The 20,807-nt window shown below is 37.5% G+C and overlaps 1 protein-coding gene across 1 annotated transcript in view; it reads left to right on the plus strand.

Moving 5' to 3' along the window:
• Positions 1-20,807, plus strand: part of SPAG17 (sperm associated antigen 17) — a 253,988-nt gene that overhangs the window by 212,492 nt on the left and 20,689 nt on the right. The window contains exons 33-43 of the mRNA XM_064372648.1: positions 1,326-1,471; positions 1,568-1,698; positions 3,440-3,564; positions 5,778-5,960; positions 6,881-6,994; positions 7,495-7,540; positions 11,699-11,798; positions 12,022-12,069; positions 15,693-15,792; positions 16,557-16,659; positions 19,021-19,152. Coding sequence (XP_064228718.1) covers positions 1,326-1,471; positions 1,568-1,698; positions 3,440-3,564; positions 5,778-5,960; positions 6,881-6,994; positions 7,495-7,540; positions 11,699-11,798; positions 12,022-12,069; positions 15,693-15,792; positions 16,557-16,659; positions 19,021-19,152 — 1,228 coding nt within the window. The remainder of the gene's footprint in view (positions 1-1,325; positions 1,472-1,567; positions 1,699-3,439; positions 3,565-5,777; positions 5,961-6,880; positions 6,995-7,494; positions 7,541-11,698; positions 11,799-12,021; positions 12,070-15,692; positions 15,793-16,556; positions 16,660-19,020; positions 19,153-20,807) is intronic.

A 20,807-nucleotide genomic window follows, 5' to 3' on the forward strand; every position in this document is an offset into this window, starting at 1 on the left:
AAAATTAACAAATGGGACCCAATTAAACTACAAAGCTTCTGCACAGTGAAAGAAACTGTCAACAGACTAAACACACAACCTACAGAATGGGAGAAAATATTTGCTTCTTTGTCTTTCAGTACCACAACTATACCCTCACCTCTAGGTCAGGCATTGGCACACCATGGCCACTTGTTTATCTATAACCCATGAACTCAAAACGGTTTTATATATGCTTAAATGGTTTTTGAAAAAACAAAAGAAGAAGACACATAAAATTATAGGAAATACAAATCTCAACATTGTTTTATTGGAACACAGTCATCTCATTTGTTGACATACTGTCTATGGCTGCTCTCCACAGTAATGGCAGGGTTGAGTAGTTGCAACAGAGAATGTATAGCCTGAAAACTCTAAAATATTTACTGCCTTGCCTGTGACAAAAAGGATTTGCCAACCATTGCTCTAGACATTTATTTATTCATTTGTTTTTACTTCTCCTTCAACAGTGATATTTTGTCTATCAGCTAGTAGGTATGAAATTATTTTTTAGATTTGGAGTTATACAGCAGAATTCCTAATTTTGCTTTGATATGTAGATAAGTCCTGATCCAGCTTATTTTTTCTTTGCTAAGTAACTGAAACTCTTCACAGCATGAGTTCAAACTGACAAATTTCAATTTACAACAAATTGAAGTAGAAACTTAAAGCACAAAACCCTCTAGGCCAAGTATTTTTCTGGGCATTGATACTCCTCTTGGGCATCCCCCCTTCAGTGGTCTTGCAGCATGAATCACACTGCTTCCTGGAGAGACCCACGCCGTATCTAGACAGTAATAAAGAACTAGAACTCTTTTGTCATACCATACTGATACTAAATCTGTTTCCCTATGTATTCTACCCATGAACTGCAATTCTGTGTTTGAAATCCCAGAGTATAAGCCCTTTCCATGCATAGATCCTTTCAAATAAATCTAGACAACTATTGCATGAGCACCCATTCCTCCATGTTTAAATTCCCAATTCCTTGAACCTATCTTCATAGCATGTTCCCAATTCCTTGAACATATCTTCATAGTGTGAGGTTTTAAGTATCCTCCCCATCCTATTCACTTCATTCTGAATATGTTTCAGCTGTGTTCCTGTTCTAGGTGTCATTTATAAGTAGAGTTATGCTGCTAGGGTTTTACTTTTATTAATGTCGTCTTTACTTAGTAAACAATGTCTTGCTAATAAACATCTCCAATTTTCTGAGTAAATCCCCTAAATCACCTGTTTCTTAAATTGGATCAGCAGAAATATAGGCAATATGATTCTTTTAGTTGCTTACATACTTTATACCTTAGGTCATGGCTGATGGTAGTGTATCAACTATATTACCTGAAAAAAAATTGGAAGATGATTTAAATGAAAAAACTGAGAGCTATGATAATTTATCTTCTATTCAACTTGAAAAGAATCATCAGCAAATCTATGGTGAACATGTCCCCAGGTAAAATAATAATACTATAATTTTGCTTTTAATTCTAAGTTCAAGAAGCATTTTAACTGAATACTTCAATTGATTATATTTTTATTCTTCAAATAGGTTTTTTGTTATCTATGCTGATGGATCAGGAATGGAACTTCTTCGAGACAGTGACATAGAAGAATATCTATCTTTGGCATATAAAGAATCAAATACTGTTGTTCTCCAAGAGCCAGTGCCGGAACAGCTGGGTAGAGGACCCACACTGTTTGGAATGCCCTGCGTCTCTTAGCCAGTTCTCCTCCTCCTTACTATCCAGTCTATCTTCACGTCTTCTTACACACTTTCCCCGCTTTCTGCTCTACTTTCCACCTGGCCATGTCCACTTATTTATATAGCTACTTGAATTTAGGTGTGTATCAATATATATCTGAGCACTAATCTGTGTAAGCTGAGTATGTATCCCTCTTCTTCTATAAGCAGATTTGTGTCTGTGTTTAGGTATGTACCAAAGTTCCGATTTATTAGTTCATTTCATCTTGATAAGAAAAAAACAAAGAAAAGTAAGATATCTCTTGTAAATTTATTTTTTTTTTGTCATTTTGAAGATGTTGCTTTGATGAAATTGATATGTGAGTTATAATGCCAACCTGAAATACCTGATAAGTTATATAAGCTATATTCATTAGGTACTTAGGTTGTTTTCATCAACTTCAAAGAGATTTGTGTGTTGCCAGAGGTTAGAGATACATATTGCATTAAGCAAGGACCATCCAATATTTGTGTATTTAAATATAGATATAAGCCTACATATTATCTGTGTACAAAACCTATGTGTTGTGCCTAGGTTTATGTGTTGTATTTCTTTTTTTCATTTTTTCTCTCTGTTTTGGGATACAATTTGTGTGCATTCATAAATAAGCCTGCATTTCTGTGCCGTTATAACTTTTAGTGTGCATGACATTAATACACCTTGCTCTTTGTGAATCTAGGACATGGTGGACTCTGGCTGGCCCCCAGTCAGTGTGGTGCACGTATGGAACTGTGGGAGAATAAGAATTCATCTCACATTGGTTTATTAGTCATTTAACCAGCCTCTACTTGGCAAACCACCATGTGCTAAACACTGGCTGGGTGTTAGGAATATGATGGTGAACTAAAACAGGCATGGACCCTGTTTCCATGGAGCTTGTAGGTTACTGGGAGAGATAGTTGTTAGTTGTAAAGTCACACAACTGTATGATTATCAGTTGGAATAAGGTCCATGAAGAAAAAGAACATAGTTATATGAGAGAATCTAAATAAAGAAACTGACATCGTCTAGAAGGCTTCCTTAAAGACACCTGAGCCAAGAGGTAGTGGGTAGGTAAGGGTTAATCAAAGTAAGAGATAGCTTTCTTGGAAAAGAAAACATAAAAGAGAAATCATAAAGCATTGGAAACATGGGTTGGAGGAAAAGCTGAAGCACAGAGGGAAAGAACAGTACGAGTTGAGGTGGGGCAAAAGAATGTTAAGGACCGTGTTTTATCTCATGAGCAATGTGAAGGCCCAAGAATTTTAATCATGGACTAACATAATCAGTTACCCTGGCTGCAGGGGAAGGTTCATTCACAGAGTATGTATAGGTGGCAAAGCCAGTTGTTGCTGTACTCTAGAACAGGATCTTTCGAAAGCACATAAAGTAGGGTTCGCAAAGAGGAAAGAATATGCACTCATCAAGTTTATTGGAGAACTGTCATAACTTGTATGTGGTTGGTGAGGGACAGTGAGGTGTCAGTGAATACTTCCAGGTGATCTAAATCCCATCTCTAGGTATTACAGTGACTAAAAGCTTCCTCCTTCTTATTTGATTGTAAGGTTCCTAAGTATAGTCATTGTATCTCGTTAATCTTTCATGTCTAAGGCTGTTCAAAAAGAGCTTGTTGAATTTAGTGAATGCATTTTCATTTTCTCTGTTGGGTGATGGTCTTCTGACAACTCTCTTTGAACCAGGCACCCTGAGCATCACAGTCCTCCGTCCTGTCCATGAAGCATCACCATGGCTAATAAAAAAGGAAGATGCAATTGTCCCTCCTAATCTCCGGTCAAGGTCATGGGAAACATTTCCCTCAGTTGAGGTATATATTTTCTGCCAAAAAGTCATTTTATTGACGTATACTTCCAGCAGTGGACCAGAGTCCTAGGTCTCCTCTCATATATTCATATATTTTTATTCGTATATAAATTGTTAATGTGCTCAAGGAGTTTTATATCAGAAGATCCTAACATTTGTAGATGTGGCAACAACATTTTAATGGAATATTCCTAGCTAGCTAATTTCAGTTTTATTTCTTTTATCCTGTATTGCAGGCTTGAACATCTTCCTATAATATGAAAACATCCTTTCTGAGTAAGCTAGGTTACACCTCTGTCATGGAATTACTGATATTATATCATACAGAAATCTTTCCTTCTATCATTTCTTATTTATTTTATTTTTTATAAAATTTATTATTTTTATTTTTAATTATACTTTAAGTTCTGGGGTACATGAGCAGAACGTGCAGGTTTGTTACATAGGTATACACGTGCCATGGTGGTTTGCTGCATCCATTACCCCATCATCTACACTAGGTATTTCTCCTAACGCTATCCTTCTCCTATCTCCTCACCCCCTGCTGCCCCTCCCCTAGCCCCCCAACCCTGACAGGCCCCTGTGTGTGATGCTCCCGTCCCTGTGTCCATGTGTTCTTATTGTTCAACACCAACCTATGAGTGAGAACATGTGGTGTTTGGTTTTCTGTTCTTGTGTCAGTTTGCTGAGAATGATGGTTTCCAGCTTTATCCATGTCCATGCAAAGGACATGGCTCATTCTTTTTTATGGCTGCATAGTATTCCATAGTGTATATGTGCCACATTTTCTTTATCCAGCCTATCTTATTTGTTAATTTTAACATACAATTTTGGGTCTTTTACTCTCCCTTTTTTTTCTTCATATATTAAAAATGCACAAACTGACTAAGAATAATATGAAGGATTGTACACAGATTTGCAATTGCAATGTTAGAAAGTAAACATTGTAATGATGTCAGATAAGAGAAGCCACACCTAAATTATTTTCTTAAATAAAATAAAATGTCTTGGATAAGAATCAATGAAGTCCTGCATCTTACATAATTTGCCATATCATTTTACAAGCAATTTATGTCACATGTCCAACATATTGTCAGGTGTTAATTAAATCAGTGAAGATATTGATAATATGGTTAGAGATTGATAGTAGTGTTAATTGACATAATGTTTTTGATTGTGAGCACTTTTGCTGTCCTACACTAAATCTGGTAATAGCAAGCACACATGATGAACACTTAAGATTACAATGGCCTCCTAGCCCTATGGTTAAATTTGGTGACTATAGTCAACATGGTAAGATGAAGGAGACTAGAATTCTGGTCCTGATTCTACCCCTGATTAATGTGGGATCTGGGACAAGTCACACTGAGTCTCCATTTCCTTCTCTGAAAATGAGGGGGTCACACCAAATGGCACACTAAGGCTGTATCCAAATTGTAGGTACTATATGATGACAAAGGGTATGCCACATTTAAGATTATTGAAGGAAGTTTATTCTCATCCTCTGAAACTCTTATGCTCTGACCTTCTACATCTGGTAGAAGTGACCCAGGCCTGCAAACCCCTATGTGGCTGTCACCGTCCAGGCCTTTTAAAATGAAGCACATCCAGCACACTTGAGGACATGGGGCAGCAAAGCACACCATTCCTGAAAATCAATCACGAGTATAACATATAGATGTGAGTTAACTCTAACGTAGATTTTTCTGCCCCAGAGATCCTCAGCCTCTGGAGGCATGCTCAATCTAGAGTGAACTCAAAGATGGCCCAGATCTATGGAATTATTTCTCTTGCAAAGAATGTTTCTGGGTCAAAATGAACACAGAATCTAAAAGTGAAAGATTGCTCAATTCCAAATGTCTTCAGCTACTTGTGGGTACTAAGCAATAGCCACATGCATTTGTCATAAGCTAGGCTGCTGTTACATCATCATGGCACAGCATTGCTTAGCACTCTCTACATCCTACCCAGGACACCATGCAACAGGATTTTTAAATATCCAGTGTTTTGGTAATAGAAATAAAGAGGAAAGCATGCCCAGTTCTGTTACCGATTTTCCTTATATTTGCAGAACTTTTTGAGGTTACGGATTTCTTTCATCACTGTGTTCCTAAAAAGTTATTACGATATCTACATAATAAGTGTACAGTTAAAATATTTTGAATGTGAAAATATTCTGATTTCTTTGGTGGTTTTATTGCTTTGTTTTGTTAACAGAAAAAAACTCCAGGACCTCCGTTTGGCACTCAGATTTGGAAGGGCCTTTGCATTGAGTCCAAACAGCTAGTGAGTGCCCCAGGTGCCATACTCAAGAGCCCCAGTGTGCTACAGATGCGTCAGTTCATTCAACATGAGGTCATAAAGAATGAGGTGAAACTGAGGCTGCAGGTTTCCCTTAAGGTAATGGAATCTAGGTAACCTGACCCAAAAGAATCAGAAGCAGAACAATCATTGCTCTTGGTTTCCTAAGAAACCTGGAATTATGTAATTCTACCAGTATTTATCTAGTGTAACACAAGTATGTCAGTCTTTCACAGTAGAGGGTTGAGAGGTAGAAAATACTTAGTGGTTCCCATAAGGTGTAGAAATTTTTAAGCCCCAAAGACATTGAGAAAGTAAAAAATTTTTATAAGTGATTACTATATAAAGTCTTTCATCTGTGTCACTATATAGAAAATTGATCTACTGACCATTGGAAAAAGACAGAACCACATATTAATGTAATATTTGTCTGTGGAGGAAAATGATTGCTGGCTTTGGAAGTGGCCTAAGAATGTTAAATACATAGTTAATTGTATGATCATATCTATAATATGTCAAGTTTCCCTCAGTACAGGGATTATATGTGTTTTGTTTATGGTTATATGCCTAGCACCTGGCACAAAGCAAGGGATTATTAGTTATGAAAATGGATCAAATACTTATGGAAAAAATAAAATATATTCCTCTTGGAAGCAAAGACATGAACTAGGCAAATTCCATTCACAGATAAAATAGAAGACTATACCTGAAAGGATCCTAAATGTCATCTAACCCAACTCTGTACATTTTATTGATGAGGACACTTAAGCACAGAGTTAATAGGGCCTCTCTGAGGTCCCCATACAGCTCTATCCTGTGGCCCTTACAACTTTGCTTTGGGACTCTTGAAGTTTTATTCCATTAATACATTAAGGAAAAGTCTTTTCAGACTCTTTGAATAGTAAACAATTGTTGAGTATTGTAAACCTATAGATTCTTCATTTCAAGTTGATGACCATTTTGATGTCTCTCTACCTAATTCCTGGTTTTTATCTATTTATTTCATTCTGCTAATTTAGGATTACATAAACCATATTCTAAAGAAAGAAGATGAGCTGCAGGAAATGATGGTTAAAGATTCCAGAACTGAGGAGGAGAGAGGCAATGCTGCTGATCTCCTCAAGCTGGTTATGGTAAGAAAATGCCTTGTATACCTGTGTTCTTACTATTGTTTCAGTATTAAATGTTTCAGGACAAAATATCGTTAAGGAATACCTGCTTCTGCCACTTCTATGAAGCATTTGCTTCCTCCTCATAATTTTTAATTTTTGAGGAAACCTGTTTCTCTATACATTTCAGGCTCTTCTTTCATAAATAAGTCTGAAGGTGCTTAAATAAAACTTTTTATTGTCTTCAAAAGAAATTGAAATTTATTAAAATGCTGAATGAACTAATAAATGAAATGGGAAAGAAGAGGAAAAAGGAATTTTTACAGCTTAAAATTATTTCCATTTTTAGAAATTAGTTAAGTGAAAGGAATGACCTACAGAAATTAATTTTATATCAGTATTTTAAGACTAATTCATTTTATAGTAGTTTTTACAAAAGATCAACTTGAGAGAATGCTTCTAAACAAAGTAAGTCTTGTAAGTAATATAATCGTCACCATTAAGTAATTCTATCTTCATTTCAGTCTTTCCCTAAAATGGAGGAAACTACAAAAAGTCATGCTAATGAAGGTAAGTTGCATTTAGTATTCTTCTGCCATGTATTTTCAAATTTCAAAGGAATAATCTTAAATACACTTATCGGTCATTCTCTTACCAGTTAACAAGACACTATGGACGTATCTCCATTCTCATATTGGCCATGTTGTAGTGGTGGTTTATTTTTGTAAACCATTCTCCCTGTATTATTCTGCCTGAGCTGTGAGATCCTGGAAAATGATGATTTTCTCTCATTCATCTTTAACTTTCATCCATTAAATGAAAAATGTTGACATTAGACTTATATGTTAGCCTCAACTGTAATGAAGATATAGTCAACCAACCAACAGCCCACCCTCCCACACACAGAATTTTTGAGCAACTACACTGTTATCACCAAAACCTTGCAGTTTTACACTATATGTAATGCAAGTACCTTGCAGTTTTACATTATATGCAATGCAAGTACTTAGATCTCATTCAAAGAGTATTCATTTGGGGATGTACACAACCCTAACAACTGTGATCAGATGGTTTCATAGCTCACAGCAAACAAGCAGTGGAGAATATGGTGGGTTTTTATTTTGTTTTGGTTTAGTTTTTTGGCCATATGGCAAAGATCATAAAATGACAGCCAGGGGCTTAATTCAACCACAGATAGGTTCTGAGTGTCCTTCACAGTGTGGGCTTGTACAGTTGTTTTTGTTGCTGTTGTTGTTGTTGTTGTTAATTTATTATTTTCTCTTTATTTTACTTTAGGTTCTAGGGTACATGTGCAGGTCATGCAGGGTTGTTGCATAGGTGCATACTATATCCTGCATTTCTCTCCATGTTATCCCTCCCCACCCTTCCCACCCACCGCTGTCCCTTCCCTAGCACCCTCCAACTGCTCCTAGTGTGTGATGCTCCTCTCCCTGAGTCCACGTGTTCTCATTGTTCAATACCTGCCTATGAGTGAGAACCTGCAGTGTTTGGTTTTCTGTTCTTGTGTCAGTTTGCTGAGAATGATGGTTTCCAGATTCATCCAAGTCCCTACAAAGGACATGAACTCATCGTTTTTGATGGCTGCATAGTATTCCATGGTGTATATGTACCACATTTTCTTTGTCCAGTCTATCATCGATGGGCATTTGGGTTGGTTCCAGGTCTTTGCTATTGTACACAGAGCTGCAATGAACATACGTGTGCATGTGTCTTTATAGTAGAATGATTTATATTTCTTTGGGTATATACCCATTAATTGGAATTGCTGAGTCAAATGGAATTTCTATTTCTAGATCCTTGAGAAATCACCACACTGTCTTCTGCAGTGGTTGAACTAATTTACACTCCCACCAACTGTGTAAGAGTGTTCCTATTTCTCCACATCCTCTCCAGCATCTGTTGTCTCCAGATTTTTTAATGATTGCCATTCTAACTGGTGTAAGATGGTATCTCAGTGTGGTTTTGATTTGCATTTCTCTAATGACCAGTGATGATGAGCATTTTTTCATATATTTGTTGGCCTCATATATGTCTTCTTTTGAAAAGCGTCTGTTCATATCCTTCTCCCACTTTTGAATGGGGTTGTTTGTTTTTTTCTTGTATATCTGTTTTAGTTCTTTGTAGATTCTGGATATTAGCCCTTTGTCAGATGAATAGATTTCAAAAATTGTTTCCCATTCTGCTGGTTGCTGCTTCACTCTAATGATGGTTTCTTTTGCTGTACAGAAGCTCTGAATTTTAATTAGATCTCATTTTTCTATCTTGTCTTTTGTTGCCATTGCTTTTGGTGTTTTAGTCATGAAGTTCTTGCCTATGCCTATGTCCTGGATGGTTTTGCCTAGATTTTCTTCTAGTGTTTTTATGTTGTTAGGTTTTATGTTTAAATCTTTAATCCATCTGGAGTTAATTTTAGTGTAAGGTGACAGGAAGGGGTCCAGTTTCTGCTTTCTGCACATTGCTAGCCAATTTTCCCAATAGCATTTATTAAACATGGAGTCCTTTCCCCATTGCTTGTTTTTGTCAGGTTTGTCAAAGATCAGATGGTTGTAGATGTGTGGTGTTGCTTCTGAGGCCTCTGTTCTGTTCCATTGGTCTATGTCTCTGTTTTGATACCAGTACCATGCTGTTTTGATTACTGTAGCCTTGTAGTATAGTTTGAAGTCCGGTAGTATGATGCCTCCAGCTTTTGCTGTTGTTTTTTATCTAGATTTTTCTCCTCTTGAAATCTCACATTATTGCATAGTAAATTTGGCTGAAGATAATTGGCAGCTGCCCCTTTAAAATGACCATCACAGGAGTTCATCACAACCCCCAATGTCTCCCTGTGCCTATACTTTGTGGTCACTCTTTTACCCTGGGCAACTCTTGTAGTAGAGTGGCCAGATTTAGTGAATACAAATACAGAAGGCCTAGTTAAATTTGAATTTTAGATGAATGACAAATAATTTTTTTGGTGTAAGTACATTATAGATTGGATGTTTGACCCTTTTAAATCGCATGTTGAAATTTGATCCCCAGGCTACACCTGGTGGCTTGTGCCTGTAACCCTAGCACTTTGGAAAGCCAAAGCGGGTGGATCTCTTGAACCCAGGAGGTCGAGATCAGCCTGGACAATGTGGTGAAACCCCATCTTTACATAAAATTTAAAAAAAAACATTAGTCGGGTGTCATGGTGTGTGCCTGTGGTCCCACTTCCTCTGAATGCTGAGTCGGGAGGATAGCTTTTGCCTGGTGGGTGGTGGTTGCAGTGACTGGACATCATACCACTGCATTCAAGCCTGAGCAACAGAGCAAGACCCTGTCTCCAAAAGAAAAAGAAAAAAGAAAAGAAATTTGATCCCCCATGTTGGAGGGAGGTGGGGCCTAATGGGAGGTATTTGGGTCATAGGGGTGGATCCCTCATGAGTAGCTTGGTGCCCTCTGTCCTCTTGGTGGTGACTGAATTCACACTCTATTGGTTGCCATGAGAGCTGGTTGGTAAAATGAGTCTGGCATCTTCCCTCTCTCTGTTGCTTCCTTTTTCATTATCTGGTCTCCGTACATGCGCGCTCCCCTTCCCCCGCTGCCATGAGTGGAAGTAGCCTAAGGCCCTCACCAGAAGCAGATGCCAGCACCATGCTTCTTGTATAGCCTGCAGAATGTGAGCCAAAGAAACCTCTTTTCTTTATGAATTACACAGCGTCAGGTATTATTTTAAGGCAACAAAAAGCAGGCTAAGATACAATATGTCCCTAGAAGCCTGGAATATACTTATACTAAAAAGCTGTTTGTTTATCTGAATTCAGATTTAACCAGGGGCCCTATAGTTTATCTGGCAACCCTACCCTGTAGCTTTTGAACTTTTACCTGTGGGACAAAGCAACAGGCACAACAAAGAAAAGCACATAGGTTTTTCAAAAGTGAAAGACAAACTAACACGTTTTGAAACAAACGATTCTGGGAAGGAAACAGCTCTTGCATACCTATAGCTGTTCCTGACACATAATTAAAATGATCCTAGTAAACGTTCCCCCATAGTATTTTCTAAAACACTCATCTATGAGAAGGATCCTTCAAAAATGAGTTTCATATTAAAATAAATTTGGATAATGCTTCATATTGTCTTATTTTCTGAGAGAGTCACAATGTAGATTAATTAACTAAGGATGCAGGAAAGTAATGAAACCTATTTAACCTTGTATATATCAGTGTTTCCCAAGGTCATATAACCATGAAACATGAAAACCGTTTCCTTTTTTTAATCTCCCTTTGACATCCCACCAAGATCATGTTTTGTGAATGAACTCTGAGAATCGCTGCCTAAATTGTTGAACAACCATTGTCGTATATTCGTGTTCTTAGATTCAGGAAGCAGGAAAATATTCAGAAAAGCAATTTCAATATTATGGTTAATTTGTTTTAAGATTTGCTGCTTCAGATTGGAGGAAATTCAGTTAAATGGAATATCGCTTCCCCTAATAATTTGGGATAAATGAGATATCACTGCATTTTACATTTTAACTATAAGCTGTATGTTTTCTAGTAGGATATTTCATAAAAGTAGTCTAGTTTACTATTGTATTACAGCTTTGTCATGTAAATCCTAGTAAACACTTGATGGATTAAATATAGGCTCTTAATAGGCATGTCAAATGAGTAATTGTGTACTGATTGTGTGTTGCCCTATAAAGAAGTGGGGATAAAAGTTAAATATATTTATGTTTAAAGTTGCAGCTCACCTAACTGATTTATACAAGCAATCTTTGGCTACGCCTCCAAAATGCCCACCAGACACATTTGGTAAAGATTTTTTTGAAAAGACATGGAGGTAAGCTAATGCAATAATGTGTTCTAAGAAGTATTAGGCATGTAATGGATGAGGAAATAGGATATGCGGGTGCTATAACTTTGGGTGACTACGTCAATGAATTCACAGCCCTTCATCTCCCATAATATTAACAATTCATCATATAGTAGTGGGGGGTTTTGTTTTTGTTTTTAAGCTGAGATCATTGCCCCTTTTCATCATATTTTCCTTTCCTTTCACATAGGCACACAGCATCTTCAAAACGCTGGAAAGAAAAGATAGACAAAACGAGGTAATTCTACCCCAAAATAAGCATAAGCACCTGAAAAGGCCCAGAGTAATAGACTCTGAGAGTGGAATAGGTCAAAGTGTCCTACCAGGTGCCCAGATGTTATTTAACTCTCTTCTTCAACAGTTCTACCAAGTGGTCATTCAGCTCTGTGTGATGACCTCACTGTCTCTTGAGGAAACCCATTTGACCATTAGATAGATGCTCTTCCTCTCCTAAGCAAGAAAGCTCTCAAGGCCCTGTGTTTTTGGTGATTCTAATATACTAATGAATATTCTGGAACTTAATGCAGAACACAGTCATAAAGTTTCAATGTTCTTATAATTCACAGGAGGAATGTGCTCTAAGCATCGTATGGTTTGGTTTCCTTTTAGTCCTCACTGGGGATTTCAGCTCCAGCTGAAAATAGAGAGAAGCAGCCAGATGTATTTATTGACTATGTAGTAGCACATATGATACTATCTATTGTACACATTTTCATGGCCCCTTTCAGAATGACTTCAGGATTAATATGCTTCTTCATAAAAATGTCAGGGTTGTCCTGTGAAATGTGTTAGAGGAGTGCTGAGATAAAACTTTAAGCCTCATGGGTCACCTCCCCTATACAAGGTCAAACTAGAAGGGATATTCTGGTCTGCAGGGAGGATAGCTTAAGTTTTACATGACATGGTAGCCTTCATAAGGAAATGAAGACCCAAATAAATGCTTAAGCCTGAGTATCTTTATGCTAGATATGATGAAGAATAAACACTCATGGAGAAATATGATAGGGCACAAAAAGCATAATCTAATGGTAATAAACTGGGGGACTGCAGCGAGGTCTGTTGCTCAGATTCCTCTCTGTGTGCCTTTGTCTTCAGAGATACGGATCCTCCTTTCCTGCAGGTATTACAAGGGCACCTCCATGGGAAGGTCTTATGAACTGCTTAAGGGGAAGGTCAGAAAATCCTCTCTAGGTTTTATGTCCTGCTTCAGGGAAGAAGGACAGAGGGAAGGTGAGAATAACCTCCCTGCTTCTACCATTTTCTCAAATTCCTTCAGCTGAAAATATTCAGTGTTCCAAGCTGCCATATTTTAAGGTAATGCACCTTTAAGACCATTATTCTCAGAGTATCCCTAAAAGCCTCTCTGAGAGACAGTGATTGCCTGAGGGGAAGGAGATTGAGAGACAGGGGCTAGGATGTACTTCAGTATTATGCACTTTTGAGTGTTCTTAAAACTGTGTACATATGCTTATATTATCTATTCAATTTTTTTAAATTTTAAAACATTAACAATTTCAAGTTTTAACTTATAGGTATATAATGGCAAGCCAGTGAAATCTTGTTAAAGAAGAAGAGTGAAAAATATAATTAGATGAGTGTCACAGAAAAAGAAGTGTTGGCAATGTGGAAAATGAACTGGGTCAAGGAAAGAGAAAGTTTCTAGGAAATATAAGTTGGTCAGCAAATGTAAGATGCCGTGGAAGAATCAGAAATGGGAATGAAAAAAAGAATTTGGGTTTATAAGTTAGAAGGTTCATTACTTTCTTTTGTGGGAATAATTTTAAGAAAGTGGTGGGCAGCAGCCAGACTGCCATAGATTGATGAGTGAATCCAGTGAAGCAATAGAGATAATATACTTTCAGTGGGAAGTGAAAGTTGTTTAAGTAAGGTTGTATTTTGGTCATGCTTGTCTGGTATTTCTAGACAGGCCAACTACTATAACAGCACTGTTCACAGATCCAATCAGTTACAGTTTGATGACTTACAAAATGTATGATGCTGGCTGGTTGTTTCACTTCAGTAACATTTACTTCAGGAGTTCAGTTTGCCCATCAATAAACTGAGGCTAATTGGACTGTCAAATATCTGAGGTCTCTTTCAGATCTCACACTGCGGGACTGACGGCTCCCTGCATGTGCAATTGTCAAGATCATGGGCTTGGAGGCAAGCAACCTGGGTTTTAATTTAGATTCCACCCCTTATTGGTAATGTGATTTGAAAGGGGTTACTTAACCTCTCTGTGCTTGGTTTTTCAACTCATAAAATGAGGATAAAAATAGTAACTTTTGTGGAAGACAGTGTGGCAATCCCTCAAAGACCTAGAAATAGAAATTCCATTTGACCCAGCAATCCCATTATTGGGTATATACCCAAATGATTATAAACTGATCTATTATAAAGACATATGCACACGTATGTTCATTGTGGCACTGTTTACAATAGCAAAGACTTGGAACCAACCCAAATGCCCATCAAAGATAGACTGGACAAAGAAAATGTGGCACATATACACCATGGAATACTACACAGCCATAAAAAACGATGAGTTCATGCCCTTTGCAGGGACATGGATGAATCTGGAAAACATCATTCTCAGGAAACTGACACAAGAACAGAAAACCAAATACTGCATGTTCTCACTCATAAGTGGGTGTTGAACAATGAGAATACATGGACACAGGGAGGGGAACATCACACACTGGGGTCTGTTTGGGAGTGGGGAGCTAGGGAAGGGCTGGCAGGGGTGGGAGATTGGGGAGGGACAACATTAGGAGTAATACCTAATATAGGTGATGGGGGGCTGGAGGCAGCAAACCAGTCCTGTATGATCTGCACATGAACCCCAGAACTTAAAGGAAAAATTTTAAAAAATAGTAACTCATATGGTTATTACAAGATTAAATGTAAAATACTTTGCAAAACTCCTGTCATGCAATAAGCACTTAAAAATGAAAACTATTTCAGGTACAATTAAGTTCAGCTACATTTAACAAAAAACCTCCAAATCAGTGCTTGTATTAAAAAAGGGCTTATTTTTCCTAATGTGGAAAAAGTCAGAGGTGGGCAGTTTATGGTAGGAAGCACCACAACATCATCAGGAATTCAGATTCCTTCCTTTTATCTGTTCCAACATTCTTAGTTCATGATTTCCATTCTGAAGTTTACTTTATAGTTGCAAAATGATTGCTGCAGCCTCAGCCATCGTATTTCAGGAAGTAGAAAAAGATACCAGGCAAGGACAAGGAAAAGCCTCCCAACTGAGTTAGCCCTCTTTAAAAGCTCCTGGACACTTACCCAGTGATTTCAGTTTACATCTCATTGGCCTTCCCTATATAATGTCTCCCCAGTATAGGGGTTCTGGTATTGGAAAGCAAGATTATCATAATTGCTTTTATTTAACTCTATAACCACTGACCACATTATTCACAAATTATGCCTCATGTTTTTGTATTTGATTTGTTTAGGTTTTTTTGTTACTACTGCTACTGAAATTATGAAAACCAGTAATTCTAGCTGTCATTTAAACCTCAGAGAATTGAAAAACCTCAAAAAGTTTAACCATTACAGGGCTATGTGGTTTTTAGCCTTTTGAGATCAACTCTAAAATCAAACTAACACCTGGTACCATTATTTCCTATCTTATATGAGAGTCTGATTTTTAAAGTAGGAAATGTAACTAATTCTAAAAGATGAGAAAATGAACCAAAACAAGCTGACAAACAATATCTAACAAGTTAATTCCTCTCAGTTTTATTGTTGGTGATTGCGTTCATTTTTGTGGAAGTTAGAGCTAAAGTACAAAGGATAACACCTGAAGATGTTCTGTGTCTTCTTTTGCATAATCATGGAAACATCAACCAGGAAGGAAATTGAGACAACAAAAAATTATCTAATGGATATTAGGAACCGTGTAATACCACCCTTTTTAAAATCTGAATTGAACGAGTTGTATCAGTCTCAGGTAACTGAATATAATGTACAATAATCAAATAAAAGTATTTATAAAGCCTGATATATTGCATATGTTATTATGTAACCTATCTTTCCTGATGTTTAATTCTTTCCTGCATTGACCTAGCTGACTAATGTTTCCCCATCAAATCCATATTCTCACCAGCATGTGATAGGGAAGACTAATTTCAGGTCTTGCACCTAAGTAGAAGTTCTCTGCAGTGTATTACTATCACTCCCCCATCCTGCCTTTCACTCTCACTATTTGTTACCCTCTCCTATCTATATTAAGCCTTTTTAGGCAGAATCCTTCCTATCATTATCCTCTGATAACTCATTTTGGAGTCTTTATTCAGTTAAAATTTCCTCATCCATCAGCTGTTAAGATACCACTAAGAGATTGTGAGTTCTTGGAAGCTCAGAGAGGCAGAATGATCTTCTCCTGTTCTATTTGAGCCTACATGTAGGACCACAGCCCCAACCTTCCCCTCACTGGCCAGTTCATTAAAACTCTGATTCAAAGTGAGTATTTTCATATGTTCCAAACACCCTGCATTTCTATGAAAATTCCAGAAGAAATTACAGGAAATTATGACTAGTTAACAAAAACTAGAATTGGGTTAATTAGTCTCTTGTAGAATATTAATTTGTAAACTTTATGTTCTGGTCATTAAAAATATGTTTTCATCATTGCTTATCAATTTAACATATTTGTGACAGTTGAATTTCAGCCATGTATAAGTCTAAAATAAGTCTTTTTTTTTTTTCTTTCAGTATAATCATCTGGACAATCTTTCTAAAAAACTGCCTTCTTTTATAAAGAAAAACGAAGATACAGATAAAACAGCTGTTCAGGATACATCTGATCTTAATCTAGGTAATACATTAGCATAGTGCATATTCCTGTTAAATGTCTGTAACTGAATTAATACCTAGCAGTGGCCTCTTAGGACATAACCAGTGATAGCTGATGACATAACCTACTGTGACCTGTATGTTACAGACCTGGCTGAGTTATATGAGAAAACTAAGATGTAAATAACATTTAGTTTTCATCCTATGTGCTTAAAATTTGCCTAAATGTATTTAGGAGACCTGACTAATTTAAAATGCAAGAAAGTAATGAAGTTCATTGGGGAACAGAACATTTGTAAGGTATCAAAATATCAACCCATATACTTACAAATTGTAAGAAGGAAAATGTATCTTGACAATGGAGACATTCAGCATTTTCTACATTAACTAAGTAATCGAACTCCTACCAACAGTGAGACAATCTAGCAGTAAGCGAGTTCTCATGTAATGCAACACAAAGTGCATAGACCTTTGATATGGCTTGGCTGTGTCCCCACCCAAATCTCATCTTGAATTCCCACGTGTTGTGAGAGGTACCCAGTGGGAGATAATTCAACCATGGGGGCAGGTCTTTCTCGTGCTGTTCTCATGATAGTGAATAAGTCTCATGAGATCTGATGATTTTATAAGGGGGAGTTCCCCTGCACAAGCTTGCTCTTTTTGCCTGCTGCCATCCATGTAAGACATGAGTTGCTCCTCTTGGCCTTCCACCATGATTGTGAGGTCTCCCCAGCCATGTGGAACTGTGAGTCCATTAAACCTTTTACCTGTAGATATACCCAGTGTTGGGTACATCTTTATAAGCAGTGTGAAAACAGACTAATACAATCCTGTAGAGAATTCTTGCCAAAAATCCTTAACCAGAATCCAAGAGGAAACAGACAAATGTCTACCAAAATGTAGATATTCTATAAGATGACCAGCCCAGCCTCTTCAAAAGTCAACGTCATTAAAACAAAAAAAAGGGATAATTGTTCTAAACTAAAAGAGACTAAAGTGATATAAAAACTGAATATGAAACCTAAGCTCTGATTGGATCCTTAATTGAAGAAGAAACAGCTATAAAAGATATTTTGGAGACACTGCACAAGTTTGATTAGGAGACCGTAAGAGAGGACATTGTTAAATTACTGTTAATTTCTTGGGTAGATGATGCTGCTGTGAGTAGGAGAATGTCTTCATTCTCAGGAGCAGCATGCTGAAGAATTTAGGGATGAAATAAAATTCAGTGCTTCTCTTTAGTAAACTGAGTAATTACAATACCCAGATAGAGGAATTTTCTACTGTACAATATAATACTTGAAGTTCAGCTGTCTATAATGAACACAGCCAATAGAAACATCTAATTTTGACAGAGTTGATAAACCAAAGATTAAGGAACAATGACTTATAAATGTGATGAGGAGACATCAGAGATCAGAAGCTGATGGCTCTTATGCTGCCTCTCAGACCTCCTGCAGCCTGGGCAGACAGCACTAAACAAGCACTGCTTATTCTCCTTTTGAAATGGAATGAGACTGTGGAAGTCTTTTCAGCACAGTAGTTGAGGCAGTCAGTATTATTCAGCCAGGGTTGGCACACACACAGATTGAAATGTATTTGCCTCCTCAATCCTGGATAGATTCTGTTGTACCTATTTCTTAGAGAGATACATTTAACAAAGACACAGTAATGAATGAATTTAAGTTTGGAAACTTAAAAAAAAAAAATCAGCCGGGTGCAGTGGCTCACACTTGTAATCCCAGCACTTTGGGAGGCTGAGGCAGGCGGATCCGAGAACAGGAGATCAAGACCATCCTGGACAACATGGTGAAACCCCGTCTCTACTAAAAGTACAAAAATTAGTTGGACGTGTGGTGCACGCCTGTAGTCCCAACTACTCGGGAGGCTGAGGCAGGAGAATTGCTTGAACCCGGGAGGCGGAGATTACAGCCGAGATTGCGCCACTGCACTCCAGCCTGGTGCCTGGTGACAGAGCAAGACTCTGTCTCAAAAAAAAAAAAAAAAAAAGAAAAAACAAATCACATCTCAGTTGCCATTACCAGGTAAAAGTAGAAACAAATTGCTTGGCCTCTTCTACGTAGCACAACAAGATGACAACTCTACTGTTTGGTCATAATGCTCATAAAGAACCAGCTAGCTCCTAGGGAGTACGAACTTTGCAAATACTGTCCTGTTTGTTAATGGCAAACATTATACTGTATTTTAAGAATCCCTGCCTCTTAATGGCTTTCTTATATTTAGTCTTTCTAAAGAGAGTGGGAGAAAAGGTACCCTTGTTCATTGTAAAGCAACTTGTTCAATATTTGTTCATATAAACATTAGCAGTCATTATGTCATTTTACAAAATATCACTTTATAAGTTTCATTTTGGGTTTTCTAGATCTCAAGCCACATAAGGTTTCAGAAGAGAAATCCTCAAGTGTGCTTAGTCTTCCAAAACCAGAGATTACTGCAGATAAGAAGGATTTCACTACTGAGAACCAAACTGAAAATTTAACAAAATCTCCTGAAGGTATGGCAGTCATTTTTAAAATCTTGTTTCTTGAAACTGAACATTATGCCTTTTTGGCATACGAGAAATTGCACTATGAGGTGTGGTTGAGAGTTACTGAAAAAAATTGAGAGGGTCACAGATCCTGGAGCTATGAAGTTTTGCAAAGGCAAGTATTTTGCCACATTTATGGGTGAATTAAGAGATTTACCTGGCCAGCTGAAGGTAAATCTTAACACATCAAAGTATCTTAAAAAACATTTTTGAGAATGACTGCAAGTTTCGGATGGAAAGAAAGAAATACAAATTTTTTTCATGTTATTTTATTTCATTTTTACTTGATTCTATCCCTTTAGTTCTCTGAGAACTTGTATGATTTATTCAAGGCAAGACACGTAATAGCTTTTCTTGAGTATCCAGAAATTTGGTGCTCAGATTTACCTGTTATTTCAGTACTTTCTTGGTCCTCCAGGTGCTAGAAGAAAAACATAAGATGTAGTCTGTATCTTACATAGCACGTAATCTTATTGGACTGGCAGAAATTGAAATACAGAATAATATGGAATAATATCTAGTTACAATTGAGTTACATTATGCTCATTTTTCTAAGATAATTAAATTAAACATAGCTGGTCACAAAAGAGAGATAGAGAGAGTAATTTGCATTTCCTGGATAATTTTGCCACCATTTGGTTCTTGTGGGTATGTTCTATGCTGAATGTGAGATGGGAATCTACTGATGGGTTTCTATTATCTCTTGTAGAGCAAGTATTTTGCCACATTTATGGGTGAATTAAGAGATTTACCTGGCCAGGTGCAGTGGTTCATACCTGTAATCCCAGCACTTTGGGAGGCCGAGGCGGGCAGATCACTTGAGGTCAAAAGTTCAAGACCAGACTGGCCAACATGGCGAAACCCTGTCTCTGAAAAATACAAAAATTAGCTGGGTGTGGTGGCATATGCCTGTAATGCTAGCTACTGAGGAGGCTGAGGCAGCAGAATCGATTGAACCTGGGAGTAAGAGGTTGAAGTGAGCTGAGATTGCACCACTGCACTCTAGCCTAGGCAACAGAGAGATACTCTGTCTTAAAAAAAAAAAAAAAAAAAAAGATTTACCCCACACAAAACTTTTGCCTTTCTGACTTAAACTTCTCTCCTATAAGTTTTATTCGTTCAATGGATGATTACTCAATGCCTACTGTGTGCTAGGCATTGTTCTAGGCATGGATATACAACAGTGATGAGGCCACAATCTTATGGAGCCAGAACCCTCCCATATTTTGGGCAAACCTAGACAATATGTAAACAAGTCAGATAAATTCAGATTGTAATAAATATTATGACATAATGTTAAAGTATAATGTATGGAGAGTGATTTGGGGAGAGGGGCAACATTTCTTTAGGAGATTACAAGACCTCTCTGAAACGATAGTTGACTTGAGACAAGTACAAGGAGGAGTCAGCCCTGCAAAGATTAGGAGAGAGGAATAGTCCATGCAGTGAGAATAGCAAGTGTGAAGGTCCTGTGGCAAAGAAACATTAAGAAGGCCTGTGGGGCCAGGCGCGGTGGCTCACGCCTGTAATCCCAGTACTTTGGGAGGCCAAGGCAAGCAAATCAATAGGTCAAGAGATCAAGACCATCCTGGCCAACATGGTGAAACCCCATCTCTACTAAA

This window comes from Aotus nancymaae, unplaced genomic scaffold, assembly GCF_030222135.1.
Source record: "Aotus nancymaae isolate 86718 unplaced genomic scaffold, 86718_ANA_hifiasm-v0.15.2.pri h1tg000007l, whole genome shotgun sequence".
Classification (NCBI taxonomy): domain Eukaryota; kingdom Metazoa; phylum Chordata; class Mammalia; order Primates; family Aotidae; genus Aotus; species Aotus nancymaae.